At 37.0% G+C, this 13,925-nt stretch overlaps 4 protein-coding genes across 7 annotated transcripts; all 4 read right to left on the bottom strand.

Annotated features, from left to right (window-relative positions):
- Window positions 1-1,743: 1,743 nt before the first annotated feature.
- On the bottom strand, window positions 1,744-2,558 carry LOC109606165 (uncharacterized). The gene is made up of 5 exons (XM_049966012.1): window positions 2,381-2,558; window positions 2,268-2,327; window positions 2,005-2,214; window positions 1,913-1,951; window positions 1,744-1,859 (listed from the first exon to the last, which is right to left on the bottom strand). The coding sequence occupies exons 1-5, from the start codon at window positions 2,436-2,438 to the stop codon at window positions 1,807-1,809; spliced, it is 420 nt and encodes a 139-aa protein (XP_049821969.1). The 5' UTR covers window positions 2,439-2,558; the 3' UTR covers window positions 1,744-1,806.
- Window positions 2,559-2,890: 332 nt separating this feature from the next.
- Window positions 2,891-3,714, bottom strand: LOC109606164 (uncharacterized). 2 transcript variants are annotated; one of them, XM_020022730.2, is made up of 5 exons: window positions 3,538-3,714; window positions 3,427-3,468; window positions 3,137-3,376; window positions 3,048-3,086; window positions 2,891-2,993 (listed from the first exon to the last, which is right to left on the bottom strand). In XM_020022730.2, exons 1-5 carry the CDS (start codon window positions 3,638-3,640, stop codon window positions 2,947-2,949), a joined length of 471 nt encoding a protein of 156 aa, XP_019878289.1. In that variant the 5' UTR covers window positions 3,641-3,714; the 3' UTR covers window positions 2,891-2,946. The 2 variants fall into 2 exon arrangements, with proteins under 2 accessions (XP_019878289.1, XP_019878288.1); XM_020022729.2 differs by having other exon boundaries at window positions 3,427-3,486; window positions 3,538-3,708.
- An 84-nt stretch (window positions 3,715-3,798) lies between these two features.
- LOC109606163 (uncharacterized) lies at window positions 3,799-5,153 on the bottom strand. Its single transcript, XM_020022727.2, has 6 exons — window positions 4,769-5,153; window positions 4,566-4,717; window positions 4,272-4,443; window positions 4,142-4,220; window positions 3,964-4,091; window positions 3,799-3,910 (listed from the first exon to the last, which is right to left on the bottom strand). The coding sequence occupies exons 1-6, from the start codon at window positions 5,151-5,153 to the stop codon at window positions 3,861-3,863; spliced, it is 966 nt and encodes a 321-aa protein (XP_019878286.1). The 3' UTR covers window positions 3,799-3,860.
- A 95-nt stretch (window positions 5,154-5,248) lies between these two features.
- On the bottom strand, window positions 5,249-13,906 carry LOC109606162 (protein ELYS). Of its 3 annotated transcripts, XM_049966010.1 has the most exons (24): window positions 13,655-13,906; window positions 13,317-13,603; window positions 13,116-13,260; window positions 12,922-13,065; window positions 12,480-12,865; window positions 12,167-12,425; window positions 11,938-12,114; window positions 11,693-11,880; window positions 11,317-11,641; window positions 11,080-11,263; window positions 10,916-11,023; window positions 10,596-10,863; window positions 10,414-10,539; window positions 10,211-10,358; window positions 9,820-10,152; window positions 9,572-9,767; window positions 9,291-9,519; window positions 8,813-8,884; window positions 8,336-8,759; window positions 6,956-8,284; window positions 6,206-6,898; window positions 5,595-6,146; window positions 5,454-5,542; window positions 5,249-5,398 (listed from the first exon to the last, which is right to left on the bottom strand). In XM_049966010.1, the coding sequence occupies exons 1-24, from the start codon at window positions 13,740-13,742 to the stop codon at window positions 5,339-5,341; spliced, it is 6,810 nt and encodes a 2,269-aa protein (XP_049821967.1). In that variant the 5' UTR covers window positions 13,743-13,906; the 3' UTR covers window positions 5,249-5,338. The 3 variants fall into 3 exon arrangements, with proteins under 3 accessions (XP_049821967.1, XP_049821966.1, XP_049821968.1); XM_049966009.1 differs by having other exon boundaries at window positions 13,317-13,906; XM_049966011.1 differs by lacking the exon at window positions 8,813-8,884 and having other exon boundaries at window positions 13,317-13,906.
- Between the last annotated feature and the right edge of the window lie 19 nt (window positions 13,907-13,925).

Genomic DNA, 13,925 nt, shown 5'->3' with positions numbered 1-13,925 from the left:
CTTATGTTAAAGTATTTTGTGTTAGTTATTAATCGTATATTTCAATATTCTACATAAGAAATTAAAAGGAAAAAATAATTTCCATAATTAACGACAAACCTGGTCGTGATTAACAACATTTTATAAGAAAAGTGAGTAGATTATACATTATAATTTCTTTCGATAGGAAAAAATTAATTAGATCTGCAAAAAGTTCAAATTTTGGGCCATTTTTAATTATACCCACACTTCCGTCATTTGAATTTTAAATTACTTCAATACTTTGGTATTGAATTATACTTATTTCATTACCATTTAAACATTAAGAACTAAATGTTATTAAATGTAATAAAATAAATATAAAGATTTAAAAAAAAAACTGTTGAAATATTTAAATTCCATTCGTTTCAAAATTTTTGTATTTGTCCTTTCTTCTTACTTGTATATTATACCAATACATAAAAAATATTAAAAGTTGGAATTTGTAAACCAGTGTTAAGAATTGTTAATAAAAAGTAAATGGGAAAATTGCATTTATAAAATAAATAAATATTAGTTGTATAGTTTATTTAACCCCTGTTTGTTAATTTGTTGATAATAATATTTTCTTCACTGTTTTGTTTATTTATTTAAATTTTATTTTAAAATAAGTCTTAATTATTTTCATTTTCTACATTAACATTACATTACATTAATTTTTAACTGGTTTCATTTAAACTTTTTTTTTTTTGGGACAGAGAGGGGAAAGTGTAAACCCCTCTCCGGGTGCCGATCCGGAGATCATGACCAAATGTTTAACATATGTGATTGCACATATGGGGGAAAAGGGCGTATATTTAACATATACGGGTGAATTAAACCAGAAGACGGGACTGACAAAGATGCCAGCCCCCTGTCAACTGAGTCCGGAAGAACAAGTCCAATCTGAGGAAGGTCCAAAGACCTTCCTGGGTGAGGATTGGACTTGCAGTTTGATCCGTTGGCTTCCCACCACCACTGACTTGTGGAGCGGTACTGCCCGATGATTGACATTTAAACCTATTGTTGAAATATTGTATTCACTGTTTTTGTATTATTTAAATTTTATTTTAATATAAGTCTAAATTATTTTAATTTTCTACATGTTTACTTAATTTTTAAATTATTTTATTCACTGTTTTTCTTTATTTATTTTAATTTTCTACATTTTTCTTGAAAAAAAAAACTACATTTTAAAGCAGTCAAATAATATTTCACATACATTTTGTTTTGATCCAAATTATTTTTTATTTATTTCCATATTATTTTAATTAAAATAAGATTAAATTATCTCAATATATTAATATTTAATTATAAATTTAATATTTTAAAAGATAGTTATGTAGGAACGTTTAACTAAACCTAGTGAAATATCCTTCTTTAAACGTTTAAAAATATTTATACTAAATAAATAATAACTTAAGTAGTTAAAATAGTATGTTGTTTTATTATTTTGTTTGTTTTTTAACTTATTAAACATTCTCTTTCAGCTTAGCAAATGAAAGAAAAATTTATTGGTTTTATTTTTAACATCACATTTTATTACTTATGTGGTTACCATTTTGTTATTATAAAATACTTAATAAAATAATTTTTATATAACTATTTATGTATATCCTTATATATAAATTAGTCTAAGGGGGCTACAACTTTTTATGTAGTCTTGTCCCTGTAAGATGTTTATAAATTAAATTTTTAGAAGAAACCATGACTTGGGTCTCATGATAATAATAATAAAACAACAAATTCAATATTCAACACATTTATTATTCCATGGATACATATGAACTATAAAACAATTTTCAATTTCTATTCTACATCTTCCCCTTTCTCGTCTTTCACAGAACCACTTCTTATAGTCTCTGAAACCAAAAATTAATCACTATTCTGAAAAATCCACCTAAATATCACTTACCTGTTGTTGCTGTCTTCTTTATCTCTGATACTTCAATGTCTAAATAAAAAAGAACACATGAGAATTGTCACAAAATAAATGAGTTAACTTACCAGATCCTCGAAAGCCTTCGTGATTAACGATCACACAGTTGTCATCTAGATCGTTTTCAAGAGTGATCCTCCACTGAACAATTGTTCCTTTCAACTTGCAGATCTCGGCCCTAGGTTTAGTTCGTTTGGGTTTTTTATCCTCGCTCTGGCTACGATCCCTCGTCTTCTGATTATTGATGTTGCCATCGCAATTTTTGCACGTGCATTGATCTTAAATCGATTCGATATTAGTACATAAATCCACGCAGTACGGGGCGTTATACTTGCTACGTACTCCAGCAGTCCCTTGTACTTCTCAGGACATATGGTGAGAGTGTTTATTTCTGGAATTTTGTTTGGGTTATTCACACATTCTGTGGTGTAGGTAGGTACGCACCTGAAAGATCCATTATTGGTTTTAATGTTTCATTTAAATTTTTAGACTTTGTGTCCATGGAATTTGAATAGATGTGGGATCCATTTAGTTTTCAGAAGGTGACATGTAGTTGACAGCATCAAAGTTTCTAAACATTTCTCTACACAAAAGTAGAATTATGCTTAGATAAAGAGTTACCTATGGAATTTATTATTTAATTTAAAAACTATATTCGTTTAATGGTACACACAATGATTTTTCTTCGGATGTCAGAACTCATTACTTGTTCTACGTCAGATACATTATAAAATAATAGGGATAACTTTGACATAACTTTAATATTAAAAATTTTTATTTATAAATCTTGTCTCAGAGATAAAATACACTACAAATGCTTGAAAATGTCCTCTTAGATATACTCTGCGATTATTTAATGAAATTTTTCCATTTGAAAATATTCTGAATCGTTGCATTTAATCATAAAATAATATAAAAACTTCCATTTGAATTTAAATAAATAAATACTACTAATTAAAACGTATAAACATTTATTTTTTCATGGGTTCACTTGTACGTCAATAATATGTTTAAGTACTCCTCCTACTATTTCTTCCAGATTGGATCGTCGCATAATCTAAAATATAATATAATTCAGCATCTCATGTAATTAATTGACAATGAGGTATACCTGATTCGGACATTTTTCCAATAGTTGCTACATCAATATCTGAATAAAAATTAAATCATAATAGAATCAAATTACACAATTCATATCACCTGATCCATCGAATCCTTCGTGATTAACAACAACATGATTATCTTCCATGTCGTTTTCCAAAAATATCCTCCACTTAACCGTAGATCCTTTCATTCTATAAATTTCTGCTCTTGGTCTGGTTCGTTTGGCTTTTTTCGGTTCACGTTTTGCTATTTGTTTATCATCATCCGCATCCTCATCATCTTCCTCATTTTCCTTACCTCCAGAGTGACCATAACAATATTTACAATTACATCGATCTTAAATATGTCCAAATTAATATAAATCCACAAGGAATTGGTTACTTTACTTGAGACGAACTTAAGTAGACTTTTGTACTTCTCTGGACAGACTACGAACATATTTTTATCTAAAATCACAAACTTTTTAGGCCCTCGAACGGCAGAGGTCCACTACACACCTGAATTAGGGAAGTCGTCCTCTTGGGTCTGTGCTTCTTTGTCGATGGTCTGAGGCGCTGTCTCTACATCTTTGGACTTCTTTTTTGAATGACCGGAACCCATGGACAGTGATTGGGTGTTAAATCCATTGATTGTTTAATGCATGACAATTGGGTGACAGCTTCAAAGTTTACACTGTATTAAAATATTGACAAGACCTAATTTAATAATTTGAATACAGACAGCTACCTTTTTTGGTACTATTATTTAATAGAAAAACATTTTTTAAATGTGATAATTAACGTTTATTAAATAAATTGATTAAAAATAAATGAATTATCATTTAATTTTTGCTGGTACTTGCTTGAGTTGTATCTTCACTTTGTCTTCTACCTAAAACGAAAATAATATGTAAAATAATAATAAATTTGTGTATAAACATTTACTTTTATGGGGCTTAATAATTATCTTCCAATTAAGGTTGTCCCCTTTCATTTGTGAGATCTCAGCCACCGGTCCACTGCTCTTTGTATCCAAAGTGAGGTCAGTTCCTGCATGAGTAGAACTTGGCATGCTGAAACGTGTAACTTTAAATTTTCAAATTTTCAAATACTTTATGCACACCTGTCATTTAAAGGTACTTCCTCATTGACGTAGAAAACAGTAGGTTGTTCATTATGGGAACAAGCGAAACGTTTCCTACCTGAATATAAAATAATTATATATATTAATAAAAATTTTTAGTTCGTCTTACACTCAGGTGAATCATTTGTTTGTTTTTTGCCTTGGACTTTATGTACGCTGACTTTATTTTCATTGGGATAATTCACCAGGATTTTATTCACTTGAGAAAATTCGTTTTGCAGCCTTTCAATAGTTTTTCGTATTTCTGCCGGTGAAGTAGACTCATCAATCTCTTGCTGTTCCTTGTGTTAGTACAATATGTTACATATTTGTATATATATATATATATATATATATATATATATATATATATATATATATATATATATATATATATATATGAGTTTACAGTTTATTTAAATACCTTGAATTTAGGATAGATCATTGAAGTGTAACCAACTATATTCTTGTTAACAGATTTACGATTCGTGGTGGGTGTATTAAATTCTTTCTTGGTGTCAAGGGGTATGAGATTGTGCCATTGGGGATAATCTTGCATCGGTATATTCATAGAACCTTCAAAGCTAAATGTGAAAAATATTCTTTAACGCTTTTTAAAATGATTACCTCCGAAAGGTACAACTCCCATATTGCTCACATAATATTCCTTCGGTGGTACTATAACGGGCGCCACCTTGTAGACTTTCGGTTCGGCCGGAGGAGGAGGCTCCTTATGTTCTTCAAGGACCTCCGGATCCGACATAACGTCAGCTAATGATGTCAGGTTATAAAATGACTCGTGATGTGAATGCACGGATACCGATTTCAATTTTTGCATTGACACAGCCCTAATTTCATCGTTGATTGCCTTAATCATAGAAGTGGGAACCGTTTTTATTATCAAGTTCTCTATTACGTGCACGAACTCGCCTTCGTCCTCTATTACATCGTAACGGGGTTCCGGATCCGGGTCGAGACGGAAGCACAGGCAGCACACGTTCTTACACTTCATGTTGACAGATTAAATATTATTAAATCCATGGTGACGAAATTCATTATAATTTATATGTCTTTACATTGTTTGGGGTGAAGTGAAATAAAATACCGTTAAAAAATACGAACGTAGTTTAATTTTTTGAACTATATAAACAAATTATATTCAAAATTAATAAAAAAATTGTCTTCTATCAATAAATATTACTTTGAGGTTTTTGGCTTCCGGCCTCGTTTCCTAGATTGCTTGTCTCCAGTTTCAGTCTGAAAATATACTTATTAGTTTTGTTTAAATTTTACCAACAACAACAACAAATACATTTTCGGCTTTCTCCTCGGATATTTCCGGCAAATCAGTTTTGAAAGGTTTCCTAGTCCTGGTGGATCGTCTTACTGACAAGTCAGACTCTAAAAAAGAATTTATGAATAATAGTTTACTGCATTAAAAAATATATTTTACCTGACATAATGGATGACATAGATGAAGACCGACTTCTGGTGGTCCTGACGGACTGCGGGTCGGACACGCTCCCATCCTCGCTCGCACGCCGATTTCTCTTAGGTGGCGAAGGCACATCGGACATTTCGCTGACGTTCGACTGCACCGAGTCCGTCGACTGCCTCCTAAGTCTCGTTTTAATTCCCGTAACGGGACTATCAATATGATCGACGGAAAGTCCCCGCCGATTCCTGCGCAAAGGCGACTTAGTCACATCAGATTCCAAATTTGTTGAAGCGGACCTGGTCCTCCTTATGGGTTTCGAAGGGGATTTGTCGGTCTGTTCCGCATCTTCGACGGACATTTTCGGTTCGACGTTCTCACGTTCGTCGACGCTGGCGCTGCGTAACGACCTTCTGCGCGACTGCGCCTGCGCAATCTGATCCACGCTGGTGCTCCTCAGGCTTCTCCTCGTGGGTGTGCGAGGCTCATCGACGTCTACGTTTGTTTCGGAGGCACGGCGAAGGGATTTTCTGGTGGGTGTCCTGGGAGCAACAGAACTGCGGCGACGTCCTAAAATATTATACATCAAGGTCATATAATGAATACTACCGATTAATGAAGATAGTTACCTGGTGATTGGGTTACTTGTGTGTTCTCCCCCACATCGTTAGCTTCATCAACTTTTTCCTCCTCCCTGATCTCCTCCAAAACGCTGGGCGTGTCCGCATTCTGGTTGTCGTTCATCAACAAACTGCTACGTCTGGTGATGCGTCTTTCGCTAACGCTGTCCGTGGAACTCTTTCGTCTGGATCTTGAAGCCGGTCTGGAAACCTCGTGGACTTCGGCGGTTACTGTTATCGTGGTATTTCCGTCAACAGGCTCCGAGGAGTCTATGCTGTCTTGGCTATTGGTTACTTCAAGTTCCTTCCCTTCATTCGCCTCATCTTCCCCCTCCGCACAATTGACGGCTGTATCTCCGATTACACCGCAGTTGAACACGTCCGTTTTGTTAACGTGTGTCTCTTCAAAGTCCATCGGTTCTGTTTGATCAACACTGTTTTCGTCGACGTTTTCGAAGGCATTGTTTAATGGATTGGCTTCGTCTTCCGATTTACTATCATTGGAGCTGTCTATTTCAATAACGTCGTTATCGGATGGTGCCGTTTTTCGTGGTGTGTTCACATCACTCTTTAATATTGATGCATCTAAATATGCTCTATTTACTTTATCTTTATTCCAACCCAGTGTCGATAAGCTTCCACTGTTTGACAAGCTACTTTTGCTTTCGTTGGAGGAATCGCTGTATGTGTCTGGTTGTGAACCTAAAAATTACAAAACAGTAGTAAATTGTTGAAGATTGAAAAGTATATTCGACTCACCTTTAACGTTTGATTTATTGCTTAAGTCTTCTTGCGTCTTCGATTCTCTAGAATGTTCATTAGATTCTTCATCATCTTCGCTGAAACCCGAATATAAATCTTCAGACGATTCTTTAGCATTTGAATCTTGTTGGCTTGGCTTGTTGATGAATTTAATAATGGAATCGGACAACTGGGGACCTTCATAGACGTACTTGTTGAAATCAAACGCCGATTTATTGGATGTGGTGGATGTGGCAGAAACGTCGCTGTCTTTCATCGACGCATCCTTATTAGCATTTTCCATCTCAGAAACATTTTTATCTCGTTCATCCCCAACGGTCTCGTTCACAACACTTTCTTCGAGTTCATCGAACCCGCTGTTAGACAGATTAGTCTCCTCATTGGCGTCACTACTGTGATACAATTTATTACTTTTTCTGGCGAAAATACACTTGAGCACCGACGCAGTCAGTTCCGGACCGTCGTACACGTATTTAGTTAGTCCGGCCGGCGAAGAAGCGTTCGAGTCGGTCGTGTATGAGTTATTAACGTCGCTCTTGTTGATTAAACTCCGCCTAGGAGATGGCATGCATCTGTAACGTACTTCGGTCTTTTCCAAAGTTTCGGTGTTAATTTCCGTGGTTTCCGACGACTTAGCCGTGTCTTTCATCGACGCATCCTTATTAACACCTTCCATCTCAGAAACATTTCCATCTCGTTCATCCCCAACGGTCTCGTTCACAACACTTTCTTCGAGTTCATCGAACCCGCTATTAGACAGATCAGTCTCCTCATTGGCGTCACTACTGTGATACAATTTATTACTTTTGCTGGCGAAAATACACTTGAGCACCGACGCAGTCAGTTCCGGACCGTCGTACACGTATTTAGTTAGTCCGGCCGGCGAAGAAGCGTTCGAGTCGGTCGTGTATGAGTTATTAACGTCGCTCTTGTTGATTAAACTCCGCCTAGGAGATGGCATGCATCTGTAACGTACTTCGGTTTTTTCCAAAGTTTCGGTGTTAATTTCCGTGGTTTCCGACGACTTAGCCGTGTCGATGCGTTCTTTTACGGTGGTCGTTGTTTCTCTGGTTACGCTTCGTTTCATTGAGACTTCTGATGTTGGTAACAGCTTGGAGGCGTTGTTTTCTAGGACTTGTCTGCTCAACGATCTGCGTCCTCGGACTCTGCCGACTCGTGGTGATTCGTTGTTGGTTATTTCAATTTTCGGTGAGTCGGCAAGTACCGGTGTGATGGGGCTCTCGCTGGCTAGAGGTGAAGATCCCTCGTCATTCGGCTCTTGATGCCGGAGGCTGGAACGCACTGGAGGCGTCTCACCAAGTGATCCTGAATTGAAAATGTGTAAATAAATCTCTTATTCAGAAGGTGTGTACTCACTTTTGTAGCTTCTCCTGCCTCTTGGGGAAGAGGTCACGTTGAGAGGCTCCTCTGGGAAAATTATCCTAGTTTCCTCCGATTCGGGAACAGGTGGTTCCACATGGGAGACTTCGATTGGTAATTTGGAGTCGTCGATAGTCACGATGGACTCTCGTTTGCTGTCGTCCGTTTTGGACGACTCATTGACTGAAGCGTCTGGCGAGTAGAACACATCCGATGATGAGGTGGTGTCTTTGGAAGAAACCGATGCGTGCAATGTGGTGTTATCTATGAAATCTAATTTTTGTTTGCTGTCAATTCTAAGTGAAGTCTCGTCCAGTTCTTGACTGCTGTCGTTTAAGGACGACGAATAATTGGCCACGTCAAATCTTACGCTTGGTGTGCGATTGAGGGATTGACGTGAGGATATGCCCAAAATGGAGTTCTGGAAATTTATATTATATATAAAAGTGTACACATTAAACTGATAGTATTTACCGAAGCGTTACGATGAATAATGTCGGTGGTGTCATTAAATGTGTGGTTGTAGGTGGTGTCATTTGCTTTAACCTAAATAAAGAGTTAGATAATTTAATTAATTCATTATTATAACTTTCAATTGACATCAGAATATTTATGTAAATATGAGCTCATATTCACTACTTCAATAAATTTTATGATGTACTCAAATCATCCCCCCATAAAACGTTCCAATCTCCAAAAATTCATGTCTCTTATTAGAATAACATACCTAAGATGATTACCATTGTATAAGTGTTCATTTGTTGTGTAAATAGAAATGATGGTAACAAGCTGCCAGTCTTTTGGAGTGGATAATTTGAATTATTTCTATATTTTTATTTTTCTAATTTTAAATTTTATTGAGAACATTTTTAATACAAATCTTTTTAATTTAGGAAATTCATATTATCCACTTCAAAAGGCACGTATTCTTATACAAAATTATAAAACTTACCTTGAGAATACTCTGAGGAGTTGCCACTTCGTGTTTATCCGAGAATCTTCGTCCTTCTGACACCTTCCTCTTGACCAATGGCGTGAGCATTTTGCTGTGTACTGTGGGGCTGAGCGACTTCGTCGGGCTTGACGTGGGAGGTCTAGAACTCAACCTCATACGCTTCGAAGGTGTGGGTGTGAACTCCTCGTCGAAGATGATGGTCGGATTGATTACCGACGATTGGCGCCTTTAAAATGGTCCATTAAATTGTTAAATTACTCGCAGTTTTAGTTGTTTACCTTGAATAATTGGGGAAAGCTTTGGGCGTCCTAAGGAACGGTGTTTCTTCAGTGGTTAAATCTTTGTAAACGGTTACATCTAGGTCGTTGAAAGTCTGCTTAGCTTTGGCCAAGGCGGCGTGGATCACCGTCGACTTGTACTGCACCTGTTCGTTGACGTTGTGCACGAAAACCGACAAAGGGGTTGGCCTCTCAACTAATAACTGAAGTCAGCAAACATTCCAACAAAGTAACAATCAATCACTTACCCTCCCTCCAAAGGTTGGAACGTTCTTTGCGTACCACGTCGACGAGATTCCTGCTCACATCAGGCAGTAAACTCTTGAAAAACTTGACTATGTTGTCCGTTCTTGAGGCGTTCTTTTGACCCACCAAACCCTGACATTCGGGTCGCACCCTTTTGGAGTTCTGGTGTATGTCGAACGCTTCGACGAACCTAGACCTGAGCAGGAAATAAAAGACTTGCAGGTCGTCCATGTTTGGATCCCGTATTTGCTTCAGGTAATTGAAGAAGGCTTTCTCTTCGTTGTTGCTCAGGCAACGGTTCAGCGAGGCCCTCAAAATTTCGTTTTTACTACACTCTGTAATAAAATAAATACATGTTAGGAAATGTGTTCAGGAGCAAGTGTTAACAAATACCTTGGAACAAGTGAATTAGAAGCCTTTCTTCGTTGTTGTTGTGGTGCTGCTTTTGGAAATAGAATGCTTCGTCTAACATGTTGTTGGCGATAAAGAGACTGATTGCAGTGAACACGTCTTTTTCGTCAACAATTGATGGTTTTCGAATCTGAAATTCCGCCATCAATAAACAGTTCCTTATTGTGGTGTATACAGAAAATTACCTGCATGTACAATAAAGCTAGATGGTGTTGGTTATCTAATAGCAAAGTACGCAACACAACAATATGGTGCCAGTGTTCCAAGTCACTGCTCTCCACAAAAGGATCCAACAGTTGTTCCATAGCAGTCTGAAATCCATAAAAATTGTAAAAAATCTTATTTAACAACCAATCAAAGTAAGTACCGAATAATCCCCGTGATCTAACTGCCAGAACGCCTCAGTTATCTTAATCAAACTGTTGCTGACTTTAAAAACAGCTGGGAACTTAATTAAACGTGTGATAACAGGGTCGTAACGTTCCTGTTCCAAAGTGCGGGCCATATCCAAGAATACGTAAATGACCAGGCAATGCTTGTGGGCTATGTCTGAGCCTTCCACCAGATACGTCCTGAGCAACGACTGCAAAGACGGTGGCGGATATAGGCCGCTACCTCCGTCGTCTTGCCATTGCCTAAGGATTGATGAAGTTAATCAGGATGACATCAATGACTGAAAATACTAACTTTTGTAGACGTTCTGCGCCACACTTGTGGGCGATTAAGTTGTCGACGAATAGGAGACTGTCGCTTCCCGTCCACATGCCTTCCGTGGCCTTATGTCTCAACGCCCGTCTGAAATAATATTGTTTGTAAAAAAGTTGCTATAACTACTACAAAACAGTAATTACTTTTTGTTGTAATAATCAGTCAGTTGTTCAACTGGGTAAGGAGCACTGATTTTTTCGGCCTGGTCCGGCCTTGGGTAAGTGGACGGAGGACACTCAGGTAACAAACCCACGTTTACAAGCCACTGAAGTACGTCGAAGTACACAGATACAGTTTGCAAACACTTATACTGCTCCGTAACAATTTCTACAAGCACAAAACATAATTGCTGATCCTACGCCTAATTAACCAACCCTTACCAGTATTTGATAAATAATTTCCAACCTTTGCAAGCAAAAAATTATAAAACGAACACAAATTGTTGATCTGTTTAGTGCAGACGTTCAAAAGCGTACAAGTGTTATGATCTAGCTTAGTTTCCGAGTAGTCGAATAGTGTAGCGCAGTATTTGTCTGCGTTGCTTTTCAAAACGACGGCCCGTTGAAATGCCCAATTAATCAGAACGTCTAGTGAACAACCGGCAGCTGAAAAACTGCCATTGGCCCATTCTTTTGCCACATTGCACAGCCAATTTACCATCTGGTGTTCCAGACAGACGTCCAGGACCACATCCCGCTGGAGATTCTGAAAAAATCCAATTAATATAATAACTTTGTTATTTTAACGTTGACTTACTGTTGTCGCAGGTGAATGTGGAAGCTCTTCAAACAGTGGAAACATGCCCAAAGCTAAAATCTGTTGGAATATATCAGCAGGCCTTAAAAGAGTTATGGGGCCAGCCTGTGAAATGTGAGCTAGAAGTGCCTTTTGAAGGCCGTGACAGTGGATGTGTGCTGCCCTTCGTTCTTGCACTCCAACCACATCTAAAATAAAATTTAAATTAACATCAACAAGTTTTATAACCAACAATCAATACTGACCATAGGTTAAAGATGAAGGGAAGAAATGTTCTTCAAGCCTTTGCGTCCCAATAAATTGTGACAACGTTTTCTGATTAATTCTCAAATTTATCAAAGGACCTGGTGCCTGTACAGATAATATGTTTGAAAGATTGATTCTTGATATATAGTTGGAACATGCTGTTAATTTTGGTGTGGCTAAAAGTTTATATTTTACTAATGAATACTTATAAAACTTAAACCAACTGACCAGGCATTTGCTCTTTGTACCATTGATTGAGATCAAAAATCAACATGTAACTTTGGGCCTCTTTTTCAAAATTAATTGTCCAACTTATCAGACAGAGTGCCATTGATGTGTCTGATTCATCATTAAAATTGTGCAGATTTAATTTGTGTTGAACTGATTCCAAACCAGTGCAGTATCCACCTTTCAATTTCTTACTCTTTTTGTTATCATCAACCACGCCTAGCTCTATTTGAAACCTGATACCACAGTGCTGGAAATCCTACCAAAATATACCTATTGAGTGTTTTATTAATTAATAGTGTACTTTAATTACCTGATATAAATTGCCATAACCTTCCTGATAATCCTTTGAATCATAACTAAAAGAGTACATGACAGCAAAAGGTAGATCCTTGCTCAGGTCTTTTCTGTTATAAACAACCCAAATATAGCAAAATGCCCTGGGATCATTGTCTGGTTCTTGGATGCAAAAGTGAGTAATGGGCATGTGTTCATCACACACTGGTGATGTGTAGACCAATGTTAGTTCTGACAAGTTCCACAATTGGAATGCACCAAAGTTGTAACCTACCAGAAGTGATGTTAACTGGGGGCAATAAAATAATGAACTGGTTAAGACTTCTTCCTTGTTCACATATAGTTTGTCATCACCCCTTTGACCCTTTAAGGTAAAGTGTTCTGTCTTTCTGTTGAGCACCACTATAATAAATATAATAAATTTAATTGTTTTTCATAAAATTGTAAAGAAATGGTACCATTTAAGTGGATGGCTAAGTGATTCCCTTCTCTAACTGACAGTTCTTTGTAGTACTCAATCCTTGAAACATCTTGGGGGTTTAGAATAACCAACTGGCTTGGATTTAATTCATCTCTAATCACTGAGTTGATCCTTTGTAGTGCTATAAAATTGCTTTTTAATACTTAATAGTGGATTTGTCAGTTTTTATACCTTCTTCACATAGTTGCCTACAAATATCAATCAGATAGACATTGCCATGTTCTGTCCCTACAGCCAGTATTCCATCAAAGTTTCTAAGGGGCCCCCTCAAATTTAAATCATCCAAGCCTGCATCAACCACATGCAAACTTGTTACCTGAAATCAAATTTGACTTCAAAATCCAATTAAATGATTGCATCGAAAATCCATACCTTCTCACTAACTTGTATACTTCTGATGACTTTGGAACCATACACATCAAAAATGCACACAAGCCCACCACTAATATCACAATTTATGCCCACTGCCAGTAATGGTAATCGAGGCTTCTTAATTTCATCAACACATACAATTTGAGTATTGGAATCCCTCACAATGTTACCAAAGGTCCACGCACCTATTTTACGACCGTTTTTGTTGTTGCGTATCTCTAAACAGGGGCCCTTGGCCAACCAACTGAAATTCGTGTCCAATAACACACCTCCCAGCGTCACCAATTCTGAAAGTAACCCTTTAACGTCGGTGACTCGTTGGTTTTTCGCAATGTTACCTTCGACATTTCCGATCTGGTCAACATTAGTAAACGTTTGCAAAGCGGACTTGGAAAAATTTACCACTTTCGCTAGAGAATACGACATTTTGAGGTTATAAAATGAAATGGGGCATTGAAAATGATATTACAAGCGAGGTTTGATAAGTGGAATTGAACAGTAATTGTTGAAAAATGTGCCGCTTTTACTTGAACTTGTAGTAGTTGTTGATCAGTATGTTTTAAAAAAGCCTTATTACAACATTTATAACGTTCGCCAAAAGTGGCGGTA

The sequence above is a fragment of the Aethina tumida genome, chromosome 4, assembly GCF_024364675.1.
Source record: "Aethina tumida isolate Nest 87 chromosome 4, icAetTumi1.1, whole genome shotgun sequence".
In the NCBI taxonomy this organism is placed as follows: Eukaryota; Metazoa; Arthropoda; class Insecta; order Coleoptera; family Nitidulidae; genus Aethina; species Aethina tumida.
This window is presented reverse-complemented; position numbering and strand designations above follow the sequence as displayed.